Here is a 26,071-nt window from a genome sequence, read left to right as displayed (position 1 = left end):
GGATCGCGGGATAGGAAGCGGGGCGGGATGCCGGGAGCGGGGCGGGATCGCGGGATAGGAAGCGGGGCGGGATGCCGGGAGCGGGGCGGGATCGCGGGATAGGAAGCGGGGCGGGATGCCGGGAGCGGGGCGGGATCCCGGTATAGGAAGCGGGGCGGGATGCCGGGAGCCGGGCGGGATGCCGGGAGCGGGGCGGGATGCCGGGGTAGGAGCTGGGCGGGATGCCGGGAGCCGGGCGGGATGCCGGGAGCGGGGCGGGATCGCGGGATAGGAAGCGGGGCGGGATCGCGGGATAGGAAGCGGGGCGGGATGCCGGGAGCGGGGCGGGATCGCGGGCGCGCCGCAGCCAATCTCCGTCCTGCGCAGCGATTGGCGCTGGTTTTCCCGCGTGACGCCGCGCCGGGCGGCGATTGGCCGCGGCGGAGAGCGGCGATGGGGCCATGGCGCCGGGCAGCACGCAGGGAGCGCCGGCCGCCGGCAGGTGGGTGCGGGCACGGGAGCGGGTCCGGGAGCGGGCACGGATATGGGTCCGGGTACGGGTACGGGTACGGGTACGCGTCCGGGTACGGGTACGTGCGCGGCTCCCCCGGCGCGGCCGCGCGGGCTCTGCGCTCCTCGGGGGCCCGCCCCGCCCTGCGTGCGCTGGAGCCGCGGGCGCTGAGGGGGCCGGGCCGCCGCGGGCGAGTGACGGCGCCTTGTGGCTCCTTCCCCCCGCAGGAGCGGGCCCGGGATGCAGGGCGGAGGCCCGGCGGCGCACAGCGTGTGCATGGTGTCGGACTTCTTCTACCCCAACATGGGGGGCGTGGAGAGCCACGTGTACCAGCTGTCACAGTGCCTCATCGAGCGCGGCCACAAGGTCCTGGTGGTCACCCACGCCTACGGCCACCGCAAGGGCGTCCGCTACCTCACCAGCGGGCTGAAAGTCTACTACCTGCCCCTGAAGGTGATGTACAACCAGTCCACGGCCACGACGCTCTTCCACAGCCTGCCCTTGCTCAGGTACATCTTCGTGCGGGAGCGGGTGACCATCGTGCACGCCCACAGCTCCTTCTCGGCCATGGCCCACGACGCCCTGTTCCACGCCAAGACCATGGGGCTGCGGACCGTCTTCACTGACCACTCCCTCTTTGGCTTCGCGGACGTCAGCTCGGTGCTGACCAACAAGCTGCTGACGGTGTCCCTGTGCGACACCAACCACATCATCTGCGTCTCCTACACCAGCAAGGAGAACACGGTGTTGCGAGCAGCCTTGGACCCTCGGATAGTCTCTGTCATCCCCAACGCTGTCGATCCCACCGACTTCACTCCAGACCCCTCGAGGAGGGATGACAGTACAATAACAATCGTTGTTGTCAGCAGACTTGTTTACAGAAAAGGTAATAGGGGGTCAAATGTAAGCTTAGTTTGGTTTCCTTACTTTGGAGAGGTCTTGGTCAGGTGTCACTTAGGCAGTATCTGTGGTATGGATGGAATTTTCACTGGGAGTGGCGAGGTGGCTGTTGCAAACTTAAGAAGAAGACATGTACATTTGTTTTTGTACGTGTTGGCTTCAGAAATGTGTTTCCTTTGTAATACTGAAGAGACCAAAAACTGCAGTTTGTAAAATGGAAGGTTTGGCTCATATTGGACATAAGATTTAGAGCCTAATCTAAATATTCTGTTAGAAATGTTTTAATTGTTTTTTATTTAATCAAGTGACAGCAGCTTAAGTGATTTTGTTTCCATTTTCTTCTTGTACGAGGTCTCAAGTTGTCGGGTTTTTTTCATATTTCTGTGTACAGCAGTTTAACTGTCTTCAGGAGACTTTTTTTCCACTTCTTCTACTCCTGAATAGAGTTGTAGATGTGGGCTACATCATGAGAAGTTCTGAAATCAAATGCAATAATGGCTTGCCCTAAATTTCCTACTCTTAGGTATTGATCTGCTTAGTGGTATAATTCCTGAGCTCTGTCAGAAATATCCGGAGTTACATTTCTTAGTTGGAGGAGAAGGACCAAAACGAATCATACTGGAAGAAGTCCGGGAAAGATACCAGCTACATGACAGGTTTGTTCTGTGGTTATCCATGACCCTTCAAGGTACTTCAGGGGTGGGGACCTGCCTGCCTCCTTCCCTCAGATAAACCCCAAATCTTGAGACTGGAGGCCTAAAGGCAAGGCAGATAAACCAGACACTGAAGACTTTGAGAGCTGGACTATGATCCAGCAAGTTAATTGATTTTTCTATGAATAAGCCCTGAATGAGCCTTCACTCAGGTCATAGAAAGGTGACTTAGATTTAAGTTGATCATGCCCCTCTGTGCAACCATGATGCTTGGATATCATTTGGCATAGATGTTAACATCTCGTTTGTGCCATTGCATGTGATGATGACTGCTAGTAATTTATTATTTCAGTATGAAGTTCTTCAGTATAGTGCTTGTCTCTTATGTTTTCTTGTGGTACTACAAACTTATTACCTGGTGCTACCATGTTACCAGAATGTTGCCATTTATGTATTTCTCTTGGGTTTTCTTGATCACGAACAGTTTCATATTCTCAATTGTTTGTTTACTTTTCTAGGTTTTTTATTGCCTGTTTTGTGCTTTAGTCAGTGATTTCCCCAATTAAAATTGTCAGTATCATTCTCATTTTACCCTTTATTGTTTTCCAATGTCTCTTAAAGATGATGGGTCCTGATGATTGTATCTTAAAAACTTTTTCCCTTATCAGACTCAGAATGGTCAGACCTCACATAGAAAAGTCAGATAATATATTTGACAAATCTTAGTTATTAACTGAAGGAAGCCATATTTTCTTGCAGAACTAGAAGGCTCAGTATGAGTGTTCTGGAGGCAAATGTCATTAAAACACCAACTTCTCCCACCAACTTTATTTTCAGAAGTTTCTTTCAGTGTGACAATAAAAAAGCAGGGTCTTCTATTTCTCTGTTGCTGGAAAAAATTAGATAACACTAAACTGAGGTGCCCATCTTTGTTCTGTCACTATATAAGTATGAACCATTGATACCTTTTTCAGAGTATGTGGCATTGTTATGGTCCAAATCTAGTGTTTATCTCTGATGGTTTTTTTTGGTTTGTTTTTTTTTTCCTCTTGTTTGCAGGGTGCGTCTTCTAGGAGGCTTGGAACACCAGGAGGTCAGAAATGTCCTGGTCCAGGGGCACATTTTTCTCAACACTTCCCTCACTGAGGCCTTTTGTATGGCTATTGTGGAGGCAGCAAGCTGTGGTTTACAGGTAAAAAAAAAAAAAATGGCAGTATTTAGAAAACATGTATCCATTTTAAACAAATTTCACAATGAAATAATATGGGCTTATCACATTTAATTTCATCTGAGGCTCTGTCTTGGCAGAGGTAAGCAAATGTTATGCCCATTTACAGATCACCTGGAAGCTGAGACAGAAGGGTTAACTCCAAGAAGAATTTTGTGTGGAATTGGGAATAACATGTAGATCTGCTCTCAGTTCTCTGAACTAGCCAGACTGCTTCTCCAAAATACTATTTTGTATGTACTCTTTTAAAGAGTTTTGGGGTAGTTGATGTTCACAAAGTATTTGACAATACTTTGAAAGGAGCTGCAGAAAAATTGCTTTCCTGTGTAGGAATTCAAGATAAGTTGGGAGAGAGAGAGAGCAGTAAAAGCTGTAACTAATTTATAACTCAGATTGACAGCTAAAAAATAAGTTTAGTCAATAGCCATAAAGAGTTAAGAGTTTGACAATAATATAATAAGGAAACCTTATTAAGAAGACAGACTAATAAGAGTACCTTATTTACAGTAAGTATAGAAAATGTGAGCAACTTCAGTATTTTCTTTACTTCAGTATCCTTTGACAACAGTTACTACCTAGTTGTAGTTATTCTCTTGCCATCTCTTCTCTAGAGGTCAGGAAGTTCTGCAGTTTCTTATTGCCCAATGTTTAGAGATGATTGCATAATCTAAGTCTTAGTAATTTCTGATTTTCCTTTAAAACTAATAATTCAAATTAACATGAATAAATTTTTGCATGTTTTCAGTAACCTAGGAAACTGAAATTTTAAGTATGTGGTAAAATTATCCTCTGCAAATAGAGGTAACAGTTTTTTTGAGATACTGTGGAGGAAATGTCCAAAATTACACAAGTTTAGTTGGGTACTGTGGCAAACACCTTCAGGAAAGGTGTCTCATATCCACTCATTAGACCAAGTCTTCTGTTTTACCATGGCACCAAAGGATCATTCTTGACAGTGTTGAAGGTAATCTGCTATGCTTTGTCTTCTCTGGGGTTTACACTTTTAGTTCACATACAGGTCAAGTTCCCAAACCATGGTATTTTCCTATTCTTTTAAACAATGTAATAGCATTGCCATTGCACAGGTTCATTTTTTATGTTGCATTTGTGCTGTTTCTTTTGTTTGTTTCAAAGGTGGTGAGTACAAGAGTTGGTGGGATTCCAGAGGTACTTCCAGAAAATCTCATCATTTTGTGTGAGCCTTCTGTGAAATCTTTGTGTGATGGACTAGAAAAAGCTATTGCCCAGCTCAGATCAGGAACTCTGCCATCTCCAGAAACTGTTCATAAAAAAGTGAAGACATTTTATACATGGAGGAACGTAGCAGAGAGAACTGAGAAAGTATGTATAATCACTTCTTTTAAATTCTCTGATGGTAAATTTCTGAAACAGTTCTTGTTTTGAAATGTTACTATACACATTCACTGTGTAATATTCCAGTGTATTTTTTCAGCATGTTTTCTGTCAAACATGATTTTAAAAGGTTTAGAAAATGCCTTTTTTTCCCCCTAAATACATTCCCGGATAGGTGTTTCTTTTCTATTTGCATTTTCTAACATGCCATAATTGCTGGTAAATATTTTGAAGAAAAGGCTAGATCATTAGCTAGGTTTCTACTCTTTATTTGTTCAAGTCTTCATATGAAGTAACTTTTCTGGCATAACTGGAAAATGTGCTGCATAAGGTGTATGACAAGGTAAGAACAATTCATGACAAAGCTTTGCCATGTGCTAACGAGCAGTTTAAAATTATGAGAGGTGGTTCAATGCTGGAAGGCTGAACACAGCTGAGTTTACATAAACTGGTTGTAATGAAAATTTATTTTCATAGTTCTGAAATTGTATTTCATAATTAGAACTGCACTACAGTAGAAAAACTCTGCCTTTAGTGAAGAATGTTTGCTGCAGTAATGTTTCAAACACCTATGGAGCTGTGTCACTTCTGACTTCACCTTCTGTGTTTTAGGAAGGAGAGAGTAGCTGAACCCCATGCCTCTTACTTAGGTTGTACTGCACTCAACTGTGTATCTCTCACAAGCCTCCTTGAAGTGCCATGTACAACCAATTTATTATTTTCAAGTGGTATTGGTATCATTCATTTTATGATTTTGTAACTGCAAGCAACATCTAAAAAAGCCAACCTCCTTCATCAAGAAAGATGATCATAGAATTGGTAGAAACATGTGTAGATCTTAAATTGTACAGAAGACAGCTGTTGGTTAGCAAACAGAAGACAGCTGTTGGTTAGCAAATAAAGTTACCTATAGAATGGAGTCTGCAACATTCTTAAGGAAAAAACTGTCCTTCAAGCCTTTTTATAGTGGTTTGTAGTTGGCTGTGGTTGACATATAATCACTAGTAACATGTATTTACTTTGTGCAGTAATTGAACTACTCTTTCTTTAAACAAAAATCAGGAGCCTATTAGGATTTGATTCATTGTTCAAATACAGAGATTTGGAATAGTGCCAAACTCACCTATGAGTTCATCCGGTTTTGTGTTTAAAATATAGTAATTGCATGTTCAAGCTTTTCCTGGGACTGATGTGAATATGAGATTAGAACCCATTCAATCAATTAAAACCCCCAACCCTTTCTGTATAATATTACATGAGAAACAAATTATGTAGACTTCCTAGTTAATGAATTACTTTTGAAGAGTGTACAAGAAGAGAATGTTTCATATTTCTGTTTAAATAAATGAATGAATTATCTAGAACAAGACTCATAAATCAACACTTAGTATCTGCAGAGCTTCTTTGGGGGATAATATTTGCCCCATCTGGTAGATAAGAATAGATCATTTATTTTGGGCAGTGATGACAAAGTACAGCCCGATTTTTGAGGTAAAATCAATGTGTTTTTAAGATGTTACTTTCTGTCTCCTCTCCATTTAGGTGTATGACAGAGTTGCTGATGAAGTGGTTTTACCAATGAAGGAGCGACTTGACAGACTAATGACTCACTGTGGTCCAGTGACTGGGTGTATTTTTGCTTTTTTTGCGGTTCTGAACTTCCTTCTCTTGGCGTTCCTGAGGTGGATGACTCCAGATTCCATTATTGATGTTGCAATAGATGCTACAGGACCTAAGGGTGCATGGACTAAACAGTATTTTTTTGGGAAAAAAAGAAGAGTTAAAGAAGAACTTGCAGATTCCTAAATTGCTCAAGGGGAGAGGGAAGAATGTGTCAGTCACGAAAGGTTTTAATGCTTGCTGACAGAGACATTACTCTTAAAACTCTTTAGTTTCTTTCTGAAGTTCTTGGAAAGAAACTTAGTTCAATGTGCTACCTCAGTTTAGGATGATGTTCTTAGTTCAGTTTTGGATTCATGCATATGGGCATCTCTTTTGCACTGAAAGCTGGGAGGAGAACATGTGTTTTTATATACTTCAGAAGCCTTGGAAACAAAAATACATTATTTTTCTTGATAACTTGAACATTGCAGAAAGGGGCTTATTGTGTTTGGGAAAGCAAAACACAATTTTTACCTTACTGTAGTTCCTTCTAATCCCTGATATTTACTGTGATTTTTATTTTAAGACCTCTTTCAAAAATAATTAAAAGCTTGACAAAAATACATCTTCTTTTTCTCCTAAGATGAAAATGGCACTTGAAATTAGTCATAAAGTCCATTACCATGTAAATTTCAGAGATTTAGTTCTAGCAGTTGTCCCAGTGACAGTGTTTTGCCTGGGTAGTAGTATTATTTTGAAGTTGTTCCCTAGTCAGAGTTGCACATCCTGTTGCTAAATCAACATTCCATAACGATTTTCTGATACTTTTGGAGGTGCTAAATTTGTCCTGTTCTCTTAAATGTACGAAAGCGATGTAAAGCTTATAGTGGTTTTGGGTTTTGTTTTTATTTTTTGGTACGTGGGCAAAGAAATAGTATTAATTAGAGATAATACAGCCTTTAGAAACATCTCAGGCCTGAAAACTTCCAGCAGTCTGTGCCAAAGTGAGAAGTAACACACGTGTGAGAGAGCAAAAACTGAAGGGCTTAACAAGCACACTTGTGCTTACTTGCTCTCTCCCACCTGCCCATCCCTTTCCCCCCCACACTTCTTTCTCCTTCCCCTTACTTAAGACCAAAGTGGCATTTCAGTCCATCTCTGGGAGGGACAGTGTTCAGGGTGAGTGATTTCTCATCCACATCAGAGACACTGGCTGGCAGGTGCTGCATGTGAAACCTTGGGAAGGTACTCCTTAAATGGAAATAACAATGGCTGTGCTTTTCATGGAGAGACTGAGAGAAGGAACAGCTGTGAGGAGTCTTGAGTGATGTGTACATGGGGCAGGAGGCAGCTCAGCATTGTGCCAATGTGTGTGAGGAGTTTATTTCATTTGTGTCAACCATCTCTAAAATTGCCACTTGTCTGATGCACTGGCTTAGTTTCTTTTTCAAGCATCACTAATGATGATAAGCTTACTATTTTATGACTCTGTAGTATTGTGTGCTGTTGAACACTATTAATATTAAAACTGTGCAATATGAAAACCTGTTTCCAAACCCTTGAAGGGTAGTATTTAACACACTACTTCTGCCAAATTCATGTTGTTTGGGTAGAGGTGTAATTACACGAGCATTTTATAATTTCATTGAACGTATTTTCATGAAACACAAAGATAATGTAAATAATTGCCATATATAAAGTCTATTTTCTTTTACTAGAATTTTTAGCCTTTGATATATAACACACAGTGTGTAATATTACAATTTGAGTTTTTCAAACTCTTCATTAAAAGTGGAAGTCATCTAAAATGGTGCCACACGGTTTAAGGATAAATGGGAGGAATTAAGCTAATATTCTACTTTTCTAAGTTACTCTTTTTTTATATTGTTCAAGCATTCAAATTTCTAACAGCCTTTTGAAAATACTGATTGCCACTCCAGGGAAATGTTATATGTGTACATACATGTGTGTGTGTCTGTATTTTTAGTAATATTTTGTTTGTTCTCTTTAAGTTTTGTTTGGTTTCCTGCAACATCTGCAAACACAAATCAAAAGGATTGCATGTATCTATTCAAAATAAGTTTTCTTTTGTGGAACATTGTGTACTTGTGAGTAACATAATAAAACCTTCTTAGAGTCTTGTTTACAAGATAAATGTTAAGTTTATCTAGAGGTTTATTTACCTTTCCATATAGAATGGATACATTTCATTAATATGTGGGAGCATATAATTAGAAAATACAAAACTACAAACCATAATGCTGCTTTTCACTACTAATTATTGGAATTCTTATGGGAATGTTTTTTAATAATCATCTATCTGTACAAGCTGCCACAGAAACTTAACCCATAACTGGTTTCTCAGATAACACCACTTGTATTATGCAGAACTCTGTGAGAATTATTTGCTCACTGGCCTTGTGCAGTGGAGTAAAGGGTGATGCCCCAGAAACAGTTACAATTTTACAAAATATCAGTGGGTGACATGAAAAAGGTTAAATAAAATAAGCAGAATACTACAAAAAAAAATTACTGAGTTAATGAGTGTGGTTAGAAACTAATAAAATAACTTGTTAAAAAATTGAAATGTTTCAGTTGTGCTTGCAGGTAACATTTGATTGTTGTGACATACCAGGGAAATGTTAGGAAAGAGGGAGTGACACTAATTAAGCAATGTCTTGCACAGAGCAGAGCCTCTGGTGTGTAGGAGGAGCAGGATGATCTGTATAGAATGTCCCCCTCCCAAACATCAATGAAATTCCATCCTCAGTCACAAGGAGAAATGTTGTTTCCAATGCATTATGTGCAGACACTGTGAATTAAGGTATTGAAAATTGTAGATAAAATCATATGCTACACCATAGAAGCATCAAATAAAGTATGGATATAAGATTAGTCTTTCAGGCTGTGTTTTAGTGTGTGTGGATGTATCTACAAGAAGGTAACTACTGTTATTTACTTGTTTTGTGATCAAGTTTTTCTGCATCTGTTTATATTTTTTCCCTTTTTGATACTTATTTCTCTTTACTAGTCCCTTTTTTCATATATGCTTAGACTTTAAAAAATTAATTGTAAAAGTCTTTCTGGTGTGTTCTGCTTCAGTAAAATACAGACTTTATGTAAACAGATAAAAGAATCAATCTCAAAATGGTTTAATATTTTGATTTTTAAAATTAAAAGTTTCAATATTTTTTGTGTTTAATTGCTATCATTAAACTACTGTCATGGTATTTGCTGTGCATCATGACATTCAGGAGTATGTTGACTTCCAGAGTTTTCTGTAATGCCTTGAACATTGACAGAGATAAAAGGTGGATATTTTTTAAGGGAATAAAACTAAAGACAAGATGTGGTTATATGTCTGAATTTATTATATTACCAGAATTATATATTTTGTAAACCTAGCCGGTAAACTAGGTTGTTTTCAGATCCTGACATGACTGAACACCATCATAACTTTAGAGATGCTACTTGTGCAGGATTCATTGAGCTTTACTGTGCATGGCTGGTTGTGTACCTGCTGGTTCTTCAAGCTGCTTCTTTAAGCAGGAGGGGCTGGTGCATTCCCTGGGAGCACAGGCACTGGCTGCTGCTGGAATTTGCTGCCTTCCTGCCCAGGCAGCAGCAGGAGTTTCAATAACCAGACCCTGCCCAGTGTGATGGGTGGCAGATAGGTGAGAGGAATCCCACATTGGCTTGAGAGCAGCCAGTGAGTCACTCTGCACATCTCCTTTTAAAGAGTGTTGTAAGTGAGCTGACCTAAGGATGCAAATCAGGCAAGGCTTGTGTGGGAAGTAGTGTCATTTATTAGATCAAACTGATAGAAAAGAAGTAGCCAGGCTCTGTATGGATGTCTTTGTTCTCATCTCTTCGGAGTGTTTCTGACTCCTCTAATCCCAACTACATACATTAGAAATACACTGCTGTAATTCACAGAGTGTGTGTAGCAAAAGAATAGACCAATACCTCTTTGAAGTTCTTTGAGATGAGGATTCCTTTTATTTCCTTGCCAAATTCTTCAGGTCACATCTGAGAGTTCTGCCTAGAAGTTAGATAAAGTTAAGGTGAATGTTACTGAAAATGAGATGTTTTTCTAAACTGGTTTGCCCTTTTTTACTGCTTATTTCTTGCATGTGTGTAAACTAGCATATATAAACATAACTTTTTGATTTTTTTGGAGGATCCAGCTAAACTACTTCTGCGTACCTTATGACAATTTTTTTAACGATTAATATATTTTTTGGATATTTTGATTTGACGATTTAATAATTATCCTAGAGTTAAGGAAGAGTGATTCACAGAGTTTGGGCATCTTGCACAAGTTGTCAGTGAGGTCTGTTTTTTTCTACAGGGGGCTGACTTGTTCACTCAAGTCTATCAATGGAGTTACATAATGCACCTCATTCAGCTCACAGCAATGATGCTCAAAAGAGCAAGGGAGGAACGGTGACAGTCCTGTGTCTGCACTGTCACTGCTCTTGTGTCCTGCCTGTTCTCACGCCTACACCTTGTTGCTCATCCCTCTAGTTTCCAAAATACCAGAGATTTCTGAGCAATCACACCCGACTTTGCTGTTGTTTACCTGCCTAGCACCCTCAGCAGTATTCATACTTTCCACCATGCTGTTCAGCTGTCTTCCCAATGATAATTTTCTTTTACGTCCACTGCATTAATTTTCCTAGTGCTTTTGTAAAGTCAGAGCAGATTATGAGATTACACAAGTTCTTCTCAAATGACTCACTGAATAATTTAACTGAAAATCTTTATTTGTCTTGTTCTGAAGCCAGGAGGGTGGTTTTGCTGCTACACAAATAGAGTCAGTCCTTCTGGGAGAGTCATGTTCCAGTGACTGCTCCCAAGCAGTCAAACTTTCTCATGATTTTCTAGAGCAATTGGAAAACTCTTTGATATTATTCCATTAGGGATAAGATAATTTCAGTGGAAATCACATGATTTTCAGTTTCTTCTATTTTTCTGAGTTTTATGAACGTGTACAATTCTACATACCATCTATTAGGCAGATTGGGAAAAAAAATCAGTGAATTTCCTTTGCAACCAAAAGCCCAGTTTTCTGGGTTTTTTTGGTTTGTTTTTTTTTTTTTCTCAAAAGGTGCTCTTCCTTCTTGCTTGTCTCCAGTTGAGAGCCCATTTATGTAAATCCTACACGAGAAAAATTTCTCCATTATTTAGGTGGACTTTACTTTGTAATGGTCTTAATATTTTTTATGTGTTCTTTTTCTCTGCATCCAACATTTTGTTCTTTACAGATTCTACTATTCATCTGGCTCCAGGAGGAATATTTTCTTTTTATCAGATTTTTCTGGCTGACCATTCTGGTTTTTAGTCAACTTTTTTTGCTAATTTCTTCTCTGTTTCTCAGCTGAGCAGAATTAACTGCCAATAAACCAATATGTTTTTCTGTGATTCCTTAACTGAACTTGTCCTGTAATCCATATCTTCACCTTTCTGTGGCAAACTGTATTAAAGTTATTAAAAAGATGAAGTTTTCCTCTTTTGGATTAGTAAGTATTATAGTTTCTGCAGATATTTAAAATAACTGTGTAAGGAAAGGTAATATTTTTGTAAGGAGTTAAGTTATGTAAGAATATAATAACTTTGTTTAGTTCAGAATTTTAGAAAAATTGTTTCACTTGAGAAAATTGCTTGTGGTGTTTTGTCTCTGCACATATTTTATATAGCATTTTAGTGCACCTGGCAGGGCTGAGCACCAAAAACAGCAAGGTACTAAACCAGCTGTATTCCTATAAACCAAAAGAAATTACATCTACAACGCCCAGAGAAATAATTTGCTGTATAATTTCCATGTGCATATCCACCATCTCTTTGGGATCTCTAAGAGAGGAATTATCCTGCTTTTTTCCTCGACAGATGTTGGAATGAAAGGCTAGGAAAACCTGGGCAAAGAGGGGAATCAAGTAAGAATTAAATCCTCCTCCTATGGTATATATAGGAAAACAGGAATAAATAAAAGTTTAAAATAAAATGAGATGGGGTGTTCTACACAGATTCAAATAAATACATGCAGAAAAAGCCCTTTGTTCTCTATGGAAAGCCATGTGCCTTCAAAAAGAAAAAAAGGGCAGTTAAATAAAGGGTGCATCTTGTTCAGTTTCAAATATTACACATTGGAGGATAATGTAAAAATATTTCCGAAACAGACAATGCTGTTTGCAAGAGATATCAATGGACACCATTCTTTATCCTTGAGTAATGGAAAAAAACTATATGAGAAAATGCAAATTGAGGAGCATCCGATATGTTATATGTTTCTTTTTGTGCAATTTCAGTGTATTCTTCTCCTCCTAGAATAACTTTGATTTCTTAGCCCTGGCTTTGGCCACATGGATTTATTTAAAATTCTTTCATGATAATGCTTTTCTTTGACATGTTTGCCTTTGTTCTGTATCTAAGTACCAGCAAGGCCTGTTCTCAAGATGGAAAAAACAGAAAAGTATTCTTTTTGCAGCATCTCTGAACAATTTCTGCAACTTTATCTATGCAGTCTTTGTAAATGGAACTGCTACCTCTAAAAATAAATTTAATGTGGATGTCTAGGCTTTCAGGTGGTATGGACAGCATCTGTCTGAAAATTTATTCTCATTTATGTAGGTTTGGAAAGGATTTTCTCATTTGTTTCCTGTATACAGAGATGTTAAAAATATCTTATCCTTGATATTGTTATTTAGCATCAAACACCTCATACCAAATAAAACCAGGATGTATTTTTGGTAACTGAGGAACAGCAGGTCCTGAAGGGTTTAAAATAAATGACATATGATACCAAGAATAGCCCAGTGCAACTTAGCCAACCTGAGAAACTATTCAAAGAGCAAACCAAAATGGAGGGCACCTCTATACTCCATTCTTTCACTAACATTTATTTTGCCATTTTTGCTTTGTTTTGCTTCAAGCTTTTAATTAAGATTTCCTTGGCTTTGCTGACCCATTTCTATATTGTTAAAGGCAACAGAAAAGAAGCTGCCAGGATAGCAGAAGAGATCTATGGAATAGTCCCAGGTAAAGTAAAAATATGGACTCTAACATTTAAGTGTTGATTTGCCACATTTTTGTAACTTGAGGATTTAAAACAGCGAGTCACCATGAAATGAGGGATTTTTTGCTAAATGCAGGGGTAAATGCTTTAACCTGAAGTGCCTCCCATTTCTGGGGTCTCTGCAGTGTCAGTATGTGTTGGCATGGTTTAGGTGTGCAAAATACGAGACTCCAACAATTACCCAGCTAGAATGAGGACAACAGTTGGTCAATGCATCATGGTAAATAAAAATACTGTTCTCAGATACAAGGTGTTCTTTATCAGTGGTTACAGATGGTTTTGCTAAACATCCAGTTTTACTGCCAGAGAATATTTAGGGAAAAGTTTTAGCACATTGATTTTCTGAAAGGAGATGCTAGGAGGATATAACTGATGACTTTATGAATCCAAGCCAAGAATCCTTGTTTTGTTAAATCAGATTATAAAAATGAAAGCAGTTAAAATTGTTCTGAAAAATACACAGCACAATAATATGTTGTATTTCATAGGTTACTTAGCAGGTCAAGGTTTTGTTTTTATCCTTTTGATTTTAATCCTTCACATCACTGCCATAATAATGAATATGCATGGGTTTGTATTCCTGTTAATTCCACTAATTAAAATGACACAGCATTTTAAATTTACTGCTAATGAGGGCTTATTTTCCTAGCTGAAGATTCTGATCAGCGTTGTGACATCACACATTTCAATGAGATTAATTTGTTGGGCACTTGCTTCATGATTGTGCCATCATGAACAGGCACAGGAATGGCATCACAACACAGATGGTGTGGGATGGCCACCCAAAGCAGGGAGATTCAGATCTGGCCAAGAGAAATACTGCAGCCAAGCATTTTTAACAAAGCCTTTATGAAGCCTGTATATATACAGGCATGTCTTGGTTATTAATTTATTTTTTATTCTCTAGAATGTAATTCCAGTCATTTGTTGCTGTTGTTTTTTTCCAAGCGCCTTTATGCAATCATAGTCTGACATGTGGTGAACAGCAGTTTTTCCTTCAAGCAGGTTCTTATTGAGGTGCCTTGAGATTCAGCAGGCCATAACATATTTTTATCTGCAAGTTGCCATTTGCAGAAAGCCATTAAGGATAATCTTACAAAATGTAAGATCATGTGATGTGGTTGCTGGGGCAGTATATCATATTACAGCCAGAGCTTCACAACCTTTTCTCTTTGCGGTGAAGTAGCACAGCAGCAGCAGCAGGGCTGCATAATTTATTTGTAGGCATTTAAAAAGAGCACTTTCAGGCATGTCACTCCCGGCTGAGCAGGGCAGATGTGCTCCCTATGGGAACTATATTTGCCACACGTTTCAGGGAGGTAGGTTGTGGTGGCTGGCGTGGGAGGGTGCAGCAGTGTGTGCTGTCCTGAGGCTGTGTGTGCATCCACATGCAGTGGAAATGCCCTGGAAATGCATGTGAGAACACGCACTTGCACGAGTTGTACTCTGCATAAAAGGTTGAATAATGCCCTGTAGCTCTGTCATCTAACTCCTGAATCTTCCTGCTGTGTAAGGGCTCTGGGCTTTGTCACTTGCAGCATCTTCTGACTTTCTGAGCCAAGCTTGCCTGTTTCAGTCACCAGCATGATGAGAGGTGTGGGGTATTTGGGAGGTTTTCAGGAAGATGTTTCTTGGTCCCTACACGGTTCCCATTTCCATCATTTTGACTGATGTGTCATTCAAAGCCTTGCCATATATTGTGCCAGCTGGTCTTTCCATGCCAGTTTCCTGCCTTAGGAGCCCAGGAAACGCTTTGTAAATCAATGGAAACAAAAGTAAACACTATGTTTAAAACTGTAACACCAACAGCTGAAGTGCTGGTCCTTGGGTAACAAAAGGAGATTCTTTTGGCCAAGGGTAAAACCTTTACTGTGTCCTTGGCCCCAAGGCCCCATGGATGTGTCCATGCCTCTCATTGACTTCTCCCTGCCTTGGGTAGCATGTGAAATGGAGATAAATCACCCTTTCCATTCTCTCTGGTGTGCAGCATAGCTGAAAAAATTAAACAGGACAAGGGTTTCAAATACAGTGCCCATGGGTTTGCTGTACAGCAGAGCATGAATGCAAACACTGGTATTGCTTCTGTCCTGTGGCACTGGAAATACAGCTGGCCTTTGGAGAAATACTTACTACACACTGTCACAGGATGGTTATAAATTTTAATGTAGGATGAGTAAATTTGCTCTCTATTTGAATGGCAGGGATTTAACCTGAGCTGAATGTCTATGCCTGTAGGTAGTAGCTAGGCTAAAGAATTTTTTTTCTTGGCGTATAAATAGATTAGGATAAGAAAAAGGGCAAGTGAGCCTTTGTGAAGGAGTCTTAACAGTTCAGCATATCAAAATTATTAAAGAAGAAAAGTAAAGCCTTCAGGCAGAATTTGTTTTTCCTTGTATTTTCTAAAATATTTCAGTGAAGAGAATGATTAAATCTGTTACATGGTAGTCTGGGAGGGAGGATGTTATTTATGAAATTGTCAGTGCAGGAAATAAAACTGCCAAGGACATGCCAGAATCCATTTGATGGGCAAGTCAACCCTGCTATGAGGCTCTTAACAAAGTGTCAGAGAAGCTGGGATGCAATTTGTGACAAAAGCTCCTGAGGAAAGGTGGAGGTTGATATGGTTTTGAGTAGGAGAATTGCAGGGTTCTGAAGTCTCCATGTGAGATTCAGCAGCACTAAACTAGTGATCTTTGCTGAAACATGTTTTTAACTGTTCTTTTAAAAGTTCTGCCAAGAAGCTTTTGTTTAGGTCCCTAAGTGAGCCAGGATTTCTTATTCCTCAGCTGCTCTGCTGAAATTAATTAATCAGTTTCACTGCTAAGCCACATTGATTTCAGTCCTGATCTGCATTTACACGTGGCTGTGCTTCTCCTGTCCTCCCAAGATCTGCTCTTGCTGCACCCCTGAATTAGCTTCCATGCATTTGCTGTTTCAGGCAGCTGGGCAGATCGATCCCCTCTCCATGATGCTGCCTTCCAGGGACGCCTTCTCTCTCTGAAAACCTTGATTGCACAGGTAAAAGCCCACAGGGAAAGAAAAGGTTGGGAAGCAAGGGGATTTCACATGAATTGCATTTATGGGCTGGTGAGCTGGTAATAGACTGCAACAGGGCATAAGAAATATGGCTGTATGAATAATATATCAGCACAAACACCTCTGGGCATGTATTAGTTTGCTCAGTTAAGAAGCTAGGGACAAGCCTGGGACAAAGAATATCACACCTTGCAGCTTGCTATATAATAAACAATGATCCTTGTGCTCTTTCTCAATGATGAACCATGCAACTAGGCTTCAGAATAGAGACAATAAATATGTATATGTAGGCTATTAAAAAAAACCCAACAAAACAGTAAAAAGCTGTAAAAGTGCATCTTGCCTTTTATGAAGTCAGCCTGAAATCCTCTGCTCCAAAAGGAACTGAGAGTTCAGGCAAAAGGAAGAGAGGAGGAGAGAATACATGAGAAGGAAAAGAAGCTGGATATGAAAAGAGGTTATGGTTCTTTGTGCTCTGCCAATCATCTTCCTTACCACCTTTGCTTAAACTCAGTGTCCTCATCTAGCATGAATAGGTAACTGTCCCCCTCTCCCTCTTGTCCCCAAAGCAACTGCAAAGAAATTAATTCCTTCACTGTAAAGCTTTTGATTTGGCTATCAGACTTTTTATAGTCAAGGTAAATAAATATTACCAGAGGCCACAGCTCTAATGGACAACATCCTCAAGAAGTGGAGCAGCCAGTGTGAAAGTCTCCTCTCCAGACATCTTTTGAAGCATAGCTGCAGCTAAAAGAGAATATTGTTTACAGACAGTATTTGCCCTTCCATTTTCTGATCCCTCTTTCCTTCACCTGCTGACATAAAGTGATTTTTATGGAAAAGGAAGAGATGGAGGTTAGAGATAAAAAAAAAAAAGAGACTTTATTCATTTAGGGATTTGATGGTTTTCTGACCCCTCTATCTCCATTTATGCTGACCTTACACCACTTTGTGGAGCACCCAGTCTTGTGGTGGTTCACCAGATGCCCTGGTTATGCACTGCTCAGGGCTGTACACTGAGGAAGCACTCAGCAGTGTGGTTATATCATTTAGTTAATCTACCATTTCTCCTTTTCCTGAAGACATTTAATCTTGGGAGTAAAAGATGAAGGTCCTTGCTGATGAAAAGAGATCAGGGCAGCAATGCCTGTAGAGCCTGAATTGGAGCTGAGTCCCCACAGATTGATAAATGCAGGGATGAAATTGTTCATGGAGCAGCATAATCATTGTTCATTGCTTCCAATATAATTATACTACTATTCTGAAATGAATTATGGGACTGTACTTGAGTATCTGTGGGACACTCAGAAGTCTCTACTGCAGCACCACAGCTTTCAAGAAAGCCACTGAGGCTCTGGCTGCACAGGGAATGCCTGGACATAGGGAGGTGATGTAGTGCTGGAGTTTTCAAATGGCTCAAGAATTCACCAATGCCTGTTTCAATGCCTGAAAAAAGAGTTTGATTTTTCACGTACATTGAAAACAAGGTTTATCATGAGTGATGTTTGGCAAACAGCCATTGTAAGATCTACAACTTATTCTTCATTTTGTAATGGAAGGAATTGCTGTTTTTTCCCAAGATAACAGTGCTTATTTTTTTACTTCACATGACTGAGTTTTATTTGTTAAATGTATATCTATACATGTATATATGAATAATGATTGAGAATAGGTCTACTTATTAGGAACATCTAGAAGGAATTAATCTTCAAGGAATATGCTGATCACAAAGTATGAAACAACCATACAATTAGAAAATGGGATAATTCTATTTTTTCAAGCTTTTGTCTATTCTCCTAGCACCATTGTAATGCATGAGAAATTTTACCAACAACTTCTACATTAATAATACTTTCACATGACTGAAAAAGATTGTTTTTCTGTCATGTAATATTTGGCGTGAAGTTTTTATAGTACATTTAATACTCATGGTGTCAGGACTCCTGCCTTTTTCGCCGTGTGAGGTTGCTCCCAGGTACTCCTTTCTGCCCATTGCATTGGGTACTGTATACCAAAAAGTGCATTGCTGCCATCTCGTGAGCTGCCCTGTCTATAGCACGTCAGGCAGACACCAACTGTGCTTCAAAATATGGCATCAAGCAGAAAATGAATCTGCTTCCAGGCCTGTTCTCACACATGGCTGTAAAATTCTACTTACCAGGAGATTTAGCTGCATTCAGAGGAAAACACATATGACAACTGCTTTCCCCTTTGTGAACAGGCCTGGTTTGTCTTTGTACAGGAATAGATATGGCAACTGTATATTAGGGAAAAAGCTGAAATAAGGCATTTGTAAATCACTGTTCTTTCTTCCAGCATAAAACATTTCCTGGATGGTCAGTTAAGAGGAACTCTGGGATTTGTGGGTGGTATTTGATTCATCTCTCTTATAGGTTTACCAGGTACTTATTACCTCTGAGTGAAACACACCTGGGCACCCCATGCAGTGAATGAAAGAACTTTTAGGATAGAATTTGTCTGCCCTACTGGAAATAGTGGCTTTAGCATGGGATGAAGCATATCCTAGGGAATCCTGTTTTTCCCCGCTGAAGGAGATGCCAGCTCCAGCTGAGCTGCATATACCTGCAGATGCCAGAAGCATCCTCATTCAGGGAGGTGAGGTGAATCCCTCCAGCTGTAGCTCCTGGTGCAGGACTTAATAGGGAAGGGAATGTAAACCTTATAAGTTAAAGAAGTGTGATGCCCTTCCTGCAATTAACAATGCATTGTAAAGAGCTAGAAATCCAAGGCATAGCTTGCAATTGCTCCCTCTTTAACTCTAGTTTTATCACCAGTTGTGGCTTGTGGGGACAAGGAGTCTCTGAACAGCACCAATCCGAGCTGAGCCCTTTCCCTGGACACGCAGCTCTGCCATGGCTCCCCCTGCCACGGGCACCCAGCAGCCCTGCAGGAGCTGAGCTCGGGGCAGGGCTTTCCCCTCACGCCCTGCTCCTGGCTGCAGGGTTTCAACGTGAACCTGGTGACCACAGACCGTGTGTCAGCTCTGCACGAGGCCTGCCTGGGTGGCCACGTGGCCTGTGCCAAGGTGCTGCTGGAGAACGGTGCCCAGGTAAGTCCTGGGGATGCCACTGGGGACATGGGCGCCTGGGAACGGATGCTCTCCGCATCCGTGGGGATGTTGGATGTGCTGTCTGTGTGTCAGGGCCAAGATGCAGGTGGACATCTCAGACAGAAATGTGGAAAAACGTAACAATGTTCTGTTTCCCTGGGTGATAGATTTGTCTCCCCCTTGTGTCACCCCTTTATTCTCTTTTGTTTTCCCTTTGTCTGTGAAAACATAGTCATGATTGATGGAAAGCGAATGAAAGATGCTAAGTGAAATAACCTTGAAGAAAATAACTCACACATTTACCCTCCCCCTCCCCCCTCAGCAGTGATCACTGGAATTACATCTGGTTTTCTGTGGGAAGGTTGGGAGTCTCATGTAAGTAAAAATGGGTGCGCTTGAAGCAATGAAACATTTTATCTGCTAATAAAATAGCCCACATAATAAAATAATTCCCACAGCTGGGCCTAAGGCAGAATACATGTTCACAATAAAGATTAAGGAATGGATGAAATATGTAAGAATATTTTTATGTCAGCTGAGTTTTAACGTAAAATTTATATGGCAAGAAATCAAGCAGCACCAAAACAGTCAAGAGACCTCCAGTGCCTCCAGCAGTTCAGCCACACCTGCCTGATGACACTGGGAGGAGGTGGAGGCAGTGGAAATTTTACAAATTGGTATGTGTTTGCATAATCCATTGCTCTTCTCCAGTGTGCCACAGAGCTAAAGACATGCATATTGCTTCATAAATTGGCCTTGAGGGCTTGCTACATAGTTAAACATAGCATAAACAGGGATATGGTGTGATTCTGGGGGTGTCCTGCCCAAGGCCAGGAGCTGGACTCCCTGATCCTGATGGTCCCTTCCAACCCAGCCTGCTCTGTGATTCTGTGATCTACAGCTCTGCTGTCCCAGTGGAGAATGGCAACAGTGGCTCTTGCCAGCTCTTTACATCAGAAGTTGGGGAAGCAAATTTCTGTCTTGCATAGACACACATGCATACTAATTTCTTCAGGCTCCTTTTCTGTTTGGGATTATGTTTCTATGAAAATTTATTTTGCTGGGAATGCATTTTCAGATGAAAGTATTAAACAGAAAGCAAATGTTTTCAATTAAAAAGCAAATCCATTTTCATTTGAGGGTGTTCCACCTTGAGGCTGGCGCAAACTAAACAGTGTTGAAGATACTCAGCTGCTTCACATAAAAAAAAAAACAAACAAAAAAAAAACAGAATAAAAAATTGCATTTCTTAGCAGCTCCAGCAGGAGCATTCAGAGCAGGCAGGGTTTCTGCCTTGTGGAGCTATCTGGGGAAAGAGAGCAGACATCGAAGGAGTATGTTATGTCACAACATATAACTCAGAAAGCTGTAAATAAATTAATTCCTGAAACTAAACAAGGCAAGAGTCTGACTCCGGCGCGCTCCTGGCGTGCCCAGGGGGTGCGTCGCGAGGGCGCTCCCGTCAAACCGGGTTGTCCTGGTGCGTCTCCCACTGCAGGTCAACGCAGCCACCGTGGATGGGGTCACTCCTCTGCTCAACGCCTGCTGCAGCGGCAGTGCCGCCTGTGTCTCCGTGCTGCTGCAGTTCGGGGCCAAGGCGCAGCTGGGGAGCCGCCTGCCCTCGCCCATCCACGAGGCAGTCAAGAGAGGTGACGTTCGGGTGCGAGGGGCGTGAGCGAAGCCAGCAATAAGTGCGTGACAAATGCGTCTCTTGTCATTCACGAAGCATTTCGTGAAAAATTATTTCCGTATCGGTGCAGATAAACAGGCTTGGCTTTTTCACAGCTCTTGTGCCTCACAGTTGTATCTGGGTGTGTTCTGCTCTGCAGCAGTTCAGTGACAGCTCTTCCCTCCACAGGTCACAGGGAGTGCATGGAGACCCTTCTGGCCCATGAGGTTGACATTGACCAAGAAGACCCACAGCACGGGACTCCTCTCTACATGGCCTGCACGTACCAGAGAGCAGAATGTGTCAAGAAGCTTTTGGAGCTAGGTACACCTGGAAAAGGGGCCAGGGGAGAGCCATGGTGGTGTAAGACAATGCCACTGGTCTCTCTGAGCTGCCTCTATGCTTAAAATATCATGGGTTATTTCCACAGGAGCTGTTTAGGAGCCTGACTCTGTCAGACTTATTTGAGGCCATTAAATATTTCCCTTGTGTTGATAAAGAAATTATGATTTCCTAAGTGAAAAGCCTTCTTAATTACAGACACCTCCCTGACACTATCTGAATGTGAAAACAGAATTTTAGTTTTCTAGCATGATAACAGAAAGCACAGAAAATTCTGGCTAATATTACTGACCAAAATCAACTCTTGCTTAACATAGCAATTTATCAGAACCATTAACTTCATCTCCTCCTCAGTGGATGATGAGGACAGCAGTAAAGCTGCTTGGAAGAATAATCACTGTAGGTGCAGATACAGGCTATGAACTATCATAAATTTTTGCTGTCAGTGTGCATTAGCTGACTTATACCTGCTCAAAGTGTGGCCCTGCTGTGCCCAGCCTGCCTGGGGCAAGCATTTTTCTTGCTGTGCTTCCAGAGTCATTACAATGAAATACCTAAAGGTTTCTATTTTATTTTTCCCCTGGTAATTAAATTAACATAATCCATGTTAGATTTTATGCCATTAACAACTTTAAAGAACATATGGTAGGCTTTGAACATGTTTTGGGTTGAAGGTCAGGCTGCTCAGTTCTCAGCAGAGCACTCTGCCAGAGCAGGTGTTTGACCTGATGAGGTTTGCACAGCTGCTCTTGAGAGACGGGGCAGGTCCTGTGTGCCATCCATCCCCTTCATCTATTGAGGCTGCTGGTGGAAACCAGCCTGTGTGATGCAGGTTCAGACAGTCCCTGCTGCCCACCCGCTCTAACCACGAGCCCTTGCTCGCCCCAGGAGCCAATGTGAACGTGGGGAAGGGGCTGGACACTCCCCTGCACGCGGCAGCCAGGAAATCCAGTGTGGAGATCGTTGTCTTGCTGACAGACTATGGTGCTAACCCAAAATGCAGAAATGCTGACCTCAAATGTGCCCTGGATCTTGCCACGCCCCACAGCAAAGTGGAGCAGGCGCTTCTGCTTCGGGAAGGTAATGGTTTCCTTGCTTCTCCTTTTTTAAGTAAAGCAGTATTTGTATCCTTTACCTAAGTGTATTTCTTAACTGCTTTTATAAGTAGTTCTCTACATAAATTCTCTTTTTCTGCTGCCTTCAAACCTCCAACAGATGACACAGAAATGTTTTGTTGCTAGATCTGCCACCTGGTGCTATGGTTTTAGCTGGTAAATCAGCCAGTTATTCGGTGCTTTCTTTTCCTATCTACTGAAGGAAAATCATGCATAGTTACCTAATGGGACTCCTAGTGTTAAAAACTACCATGAAAGTTTATTAATAGATAATATTTGAGTACCATCATCCAGTGTTCAGCCTTGCACCATGGCTCAAGGAGTGAGTGTGTCCTCAGTTGCCAGGAGAATGCAGAGCTCTTTGCCAGCTGACTCTTCAGCTTCACAGTTCTTCCATGTGGTTTATGGGGCTGCAATCCCAGCACAGACCAGCACTTTGCTGTTTACCTCCAGGCTTCCTGCAATTAATTATCTTTCCTGTTTACTGGAAGAAGCCTCTAAGCAGAAATGAATCAGAATCCTCTTGTGCTGTTTTCACCTGCACAACTTCTGTCCAGAACTTGCTGCATCCAAGAGCACTATCCCTGTGCTACGGATTTGCTGAATTAGTTTCTCCTCCTCTGATCTCTGTGTTTCCCAGCTCCCTGGTGCCCTGTTAGTTGGTCTGTTCCCCCTGAGGCTTTTCTGACTCAGAGGGTGAATGGTGCTTCCCACCTTCCTGAGCCTGCTCACAACCCACAGAGGACCAAAGCATGATGTGCACAAAAAGCCACTTCCAAACAACTCTTGCATGGTAAATTAATAAATGTCAGTGTTGCATATAGGCTTTGTTCCAACCCTCTGAACACAGGTGGGCTTTATAGAGGAAATGAAACATTGGCTTAAAATCCTTCTGTTCTGTTCCCTTTCTCCATGACTTTTCATGCAGACCTTTAATTTGTCATGTCTAAAACCTTCCGGGAGAAATTTTGTTTGAATACTTCTCACCTTGTGTGACTTCTGTCCCCATATCTGAGTTGCCCAGAGCTCAGTGGCACACTGTGAGAGCAAAGGCAGTGCTGCAAGTGTCCTGCTACCATTGCCCTGAGTGAATCAGAGTTAGTGTAGATAAAGAAATATTGTAATATTAATAATTTTCTCTTCCTGAACTTTCCTTTTGATTTCCACTCTCAGCTTGTCACCCTCTTCTCCCTTACAGTCAGAAAGGTTCTAAGGGCATTTTAGTTCCTGCTGACTCTTTGTTTTTCAGGCATGAAGTTTCCTCAGTTTCCTCACCTTTGGTCTCACTTTCAGATATTTTGCTGTGCTTAACATGCAACTACTCTTTCCCCTACTTCTGTGTTTTCTGAGGTCCTTCTGTTTGAAATAAGTACCCCAGGCTAAAGAGTTTCTCTACCCCTAACTTCTCCACTGAGTTACTTACATGAGTCCCTTTAATTTCTCCTCTCACTAGCTATTAAGTGATGTGAAATATAAAATGTGTCCCTTTTCCTAAGTGCTTTAGAAGATGGTAATTTCTTTCTTCACTTGCAGTGACAGTAGTACAAATGTTCTTTTTTATATATCCCATACTTTTCTATTAATTCCTTCTCAGAGGGGATAGTATCAGCCTGTTCAAGATCCTAAATTTTCCCATGGTAAAAGCACAGATTATGAATCTTACCTGGAAGATAAAAGGACAGGCCTTTAGTCCACATCTCTACCTATTACTTGTCAAACTCTGCTGTGATTGCTACTGTGTGTACAGAAACTGGAGTGGAAGGGCACGAGAGGGTCCAAAAGCTGAGCACCTCTGGGCAGGTGTAAAGGTTGCACCTGGAGCAGCTCTGGCAAGAGGAAAGTGAAGGGGAGGCAGGGACACATTCACTAGCAGGGTGCATTTGCACATGCACGCTTTTAGCTGCAGAATGGAACCTCATTTCCAGTGGGTTTGTGCCTGGCATGCCCCTCACCTGATCCATGGTTCGGTGTGGTGGGGACAGCTCCCAATCATCCTGCAGGGAAAACTCTGGGCCAGCAGCACTGTGGGCAGTACTGTGCCAGCCACTGCCCAGAATGAGTCCTCTGACAGCTCTCCAACCCCTCTGATATTAAACAAGAGTTCTCACATGCAGCAAGGGAAGGGCAAAAATCTCCCTTCCCTTCCCTTCCCTTCCCTTCCCTTCCCTTCCCTTCCCTTCCCTTCCCTTCCCTTCCCTTCCCTTCCCTTCCCTTCCCTTCCCTTCCCTTCCCTTCCCTTCCCTTCCCTTCCCTTCCCTTCCCTTCCCTTCCCTTCCCTTCCCTTCCCTTCCCTTCCCTTCCCTTCCCTTCCCTCTCAATGTCTTTTTGGAAAAAAAAAAAAAAATTGAAGACTATCTTTGAGACCTTTCTTCAAAAGTTTTCCCTTCAGTCAGACTTAGCTAAACTTAGATGTCGCTGTAAGCAATGCTTTGAGGAGCACTGGTGGACTGACTGATGAACATAAATATTCTGAGACTATGGTCATGTAAAAAGGCTCTATTGCAGTTACTACTGGTGCAGGTACCTGCTGAGACACCAGTAATTGGAAAAGCATGTTCTGTATATATGAACAATTAACTGTACTTATCCTTTATCCTCACCAAGCTGCTGGGGTTATCTTACACCCTGAGCAAGGCTATGCATTCCACAGCTCTCTCTCCAGTGCAGACACTTTATGGTGTTTTAAATGTTTGCTCAAGAAAAGATGGCAAACAGCCTAGCTATGCATAGAGAAAGGTGTTCAGTGCTCACAGCTTTCAAATTGCTGAACCAACTCTGACAACATAACTTTAACACAAACAATAACGTATCTAACTCTCCCTGACCTCAGCAAATCATTATGTAGTGCTTGGCCTGAGCTGCAAATCTTGCTGGTGTTTGTGCTTATTCTTGCCTTTTATCTCTCCCCCAGGTCCTGCCAGCCTCGCCCAGCTGTGCAGGTTGTGCATCAGGAGGCATCTGGGTCGGCCGTGCCTGCACACAGTCCCCAGGCTGCACCTGCCAGAGCTACTGGAGAACTTCCTCCTCTATCGATGAGTCTGTGACTGCCTTGAGACTGGAAAAGAAAGAGGAACAAATGGTTGTTTACTCCAAGATTATTATATCTAAGAAAAAAAAATTCAAAGGCATCATTTACTGTCCTCTTTGGCTACCAAATTTTGGCTGCTATGTGCCAGTGAAAGTTGAAAACACCTTTTCACAGGCAGTGAATGGTATTATGGACACAGCTCCCTCACAATCTATTGCCACATGGATTTAGACCAGCCTGAGAAGTTCCAGTATGTAAACAGCTCACTTGACATGTGCTTGTGTGTGCATATGCACACGTCCACTCACCCACTTAGAGATTTCCCCTGCATTTAGGGCTATATTTATTTGTGCAGTATCTTTGCAGCTTCTTCCCTTTGTCTATCCAATCTCAATGTCAAAATAAAGGCAGTGAATATTTTTCTTCCATTAGTACGTGAAAATGAAAACTTTGAGTGACTAACATCAGATGTATACAATACCTGCACATCTTTTATTAGCTTTGATTTTG

The 26,071-nt window shown here is 41.6% G+C and overlaps 2 protein-coding genes across 5 annotated transcripts; both read left to right on the top strand.

Moving 5' to 3' along the window:
- The first annotated feature begins 424 nt into the window (after positions 1-424).
- Positions 425-9,574, top strand: PIGA (phosphatidylinositol glycan anchor biosynthesis class A). The gene is made up of 6 exons (XM_021532345.3): positions 425-481; positions 718-1,376; positions 1,914-2,046; positions 3,103-3,235; positions 4,406-4,612; positions 6,167-9,574. Exons 1-6 carry the CDS (start codon positions 441-443, stop codon positions 6,428-6,430), a joined length of 1,437 nt encoding a protein of 478 aa, XP_021388020.1. The 5' UTR covers positions 425-440; the 3' UTR covers positions 6,431-9,574.
- A 3,441-nt stretch (positions 9,575-13,015) lies between these two features.
- Positions 13,016-26,023, top strand: ASB11 (ankyrin repeat and SOCS box containing 11). 4 transcript variants are annotated; one of them, XM_085585000.1, is made up of 7 exons: positions 13,017-13,264; positions 19,300-19,407; positions 19,730-19,782; positions 20,906-21,056; positions 21,266-21,400; positions 22,307-22,498; positions 25,445-26,023. In XM_085585000.1, exons 1-7 carry the CDS (start codon positions 13,087-13,089, stop codon positions 25,567-25,569), a joined length of 942 nt encoding a protein of 313 aa, XP_085441126.1. In that variant the 5' UTR covers positions 13,017-13,086; the 3' UTR covers positions 25,570-26,023. The 4 variants fall into 4 exon arrangements, with proteins under 4 accessions (XP_085441136.1, XP_085441126.1, XP_021388021.1 ...); XM_021532346.4 differs by lacking the exon at positions 19,730-19,782 and adding an exon at positions 16,240-16,319 and having other exon boundaries at positions 13,020-13,264; XM_021532347.4 differs by lacking the exons at positions 13,017-13,264; positions 19,730-19,782 and adding exons at positions 13,279-14,620; positions 16,240-16,319.
- Positions 26,024-26,071: the final 48 nt, after the last annotated feature.

This window comes from Lonchura striata, chromosome 1 (assembly GCF_050655825.1).
Source record: "Lonchura striata isolate lonStrDom1 chromosome 1, ASM5065582v1, whole genome shotgun sequence".
Taxonomy (NCBI): domain Eukaryota; kingdom Metazoa; phylum Chordata; class Aves; order Passeriformes; family Estrildidae; genus Lonchura; species Lonchura striata.
This window is presented reverse-complemented; position numbering and strand designations above follow the sequence as displayed.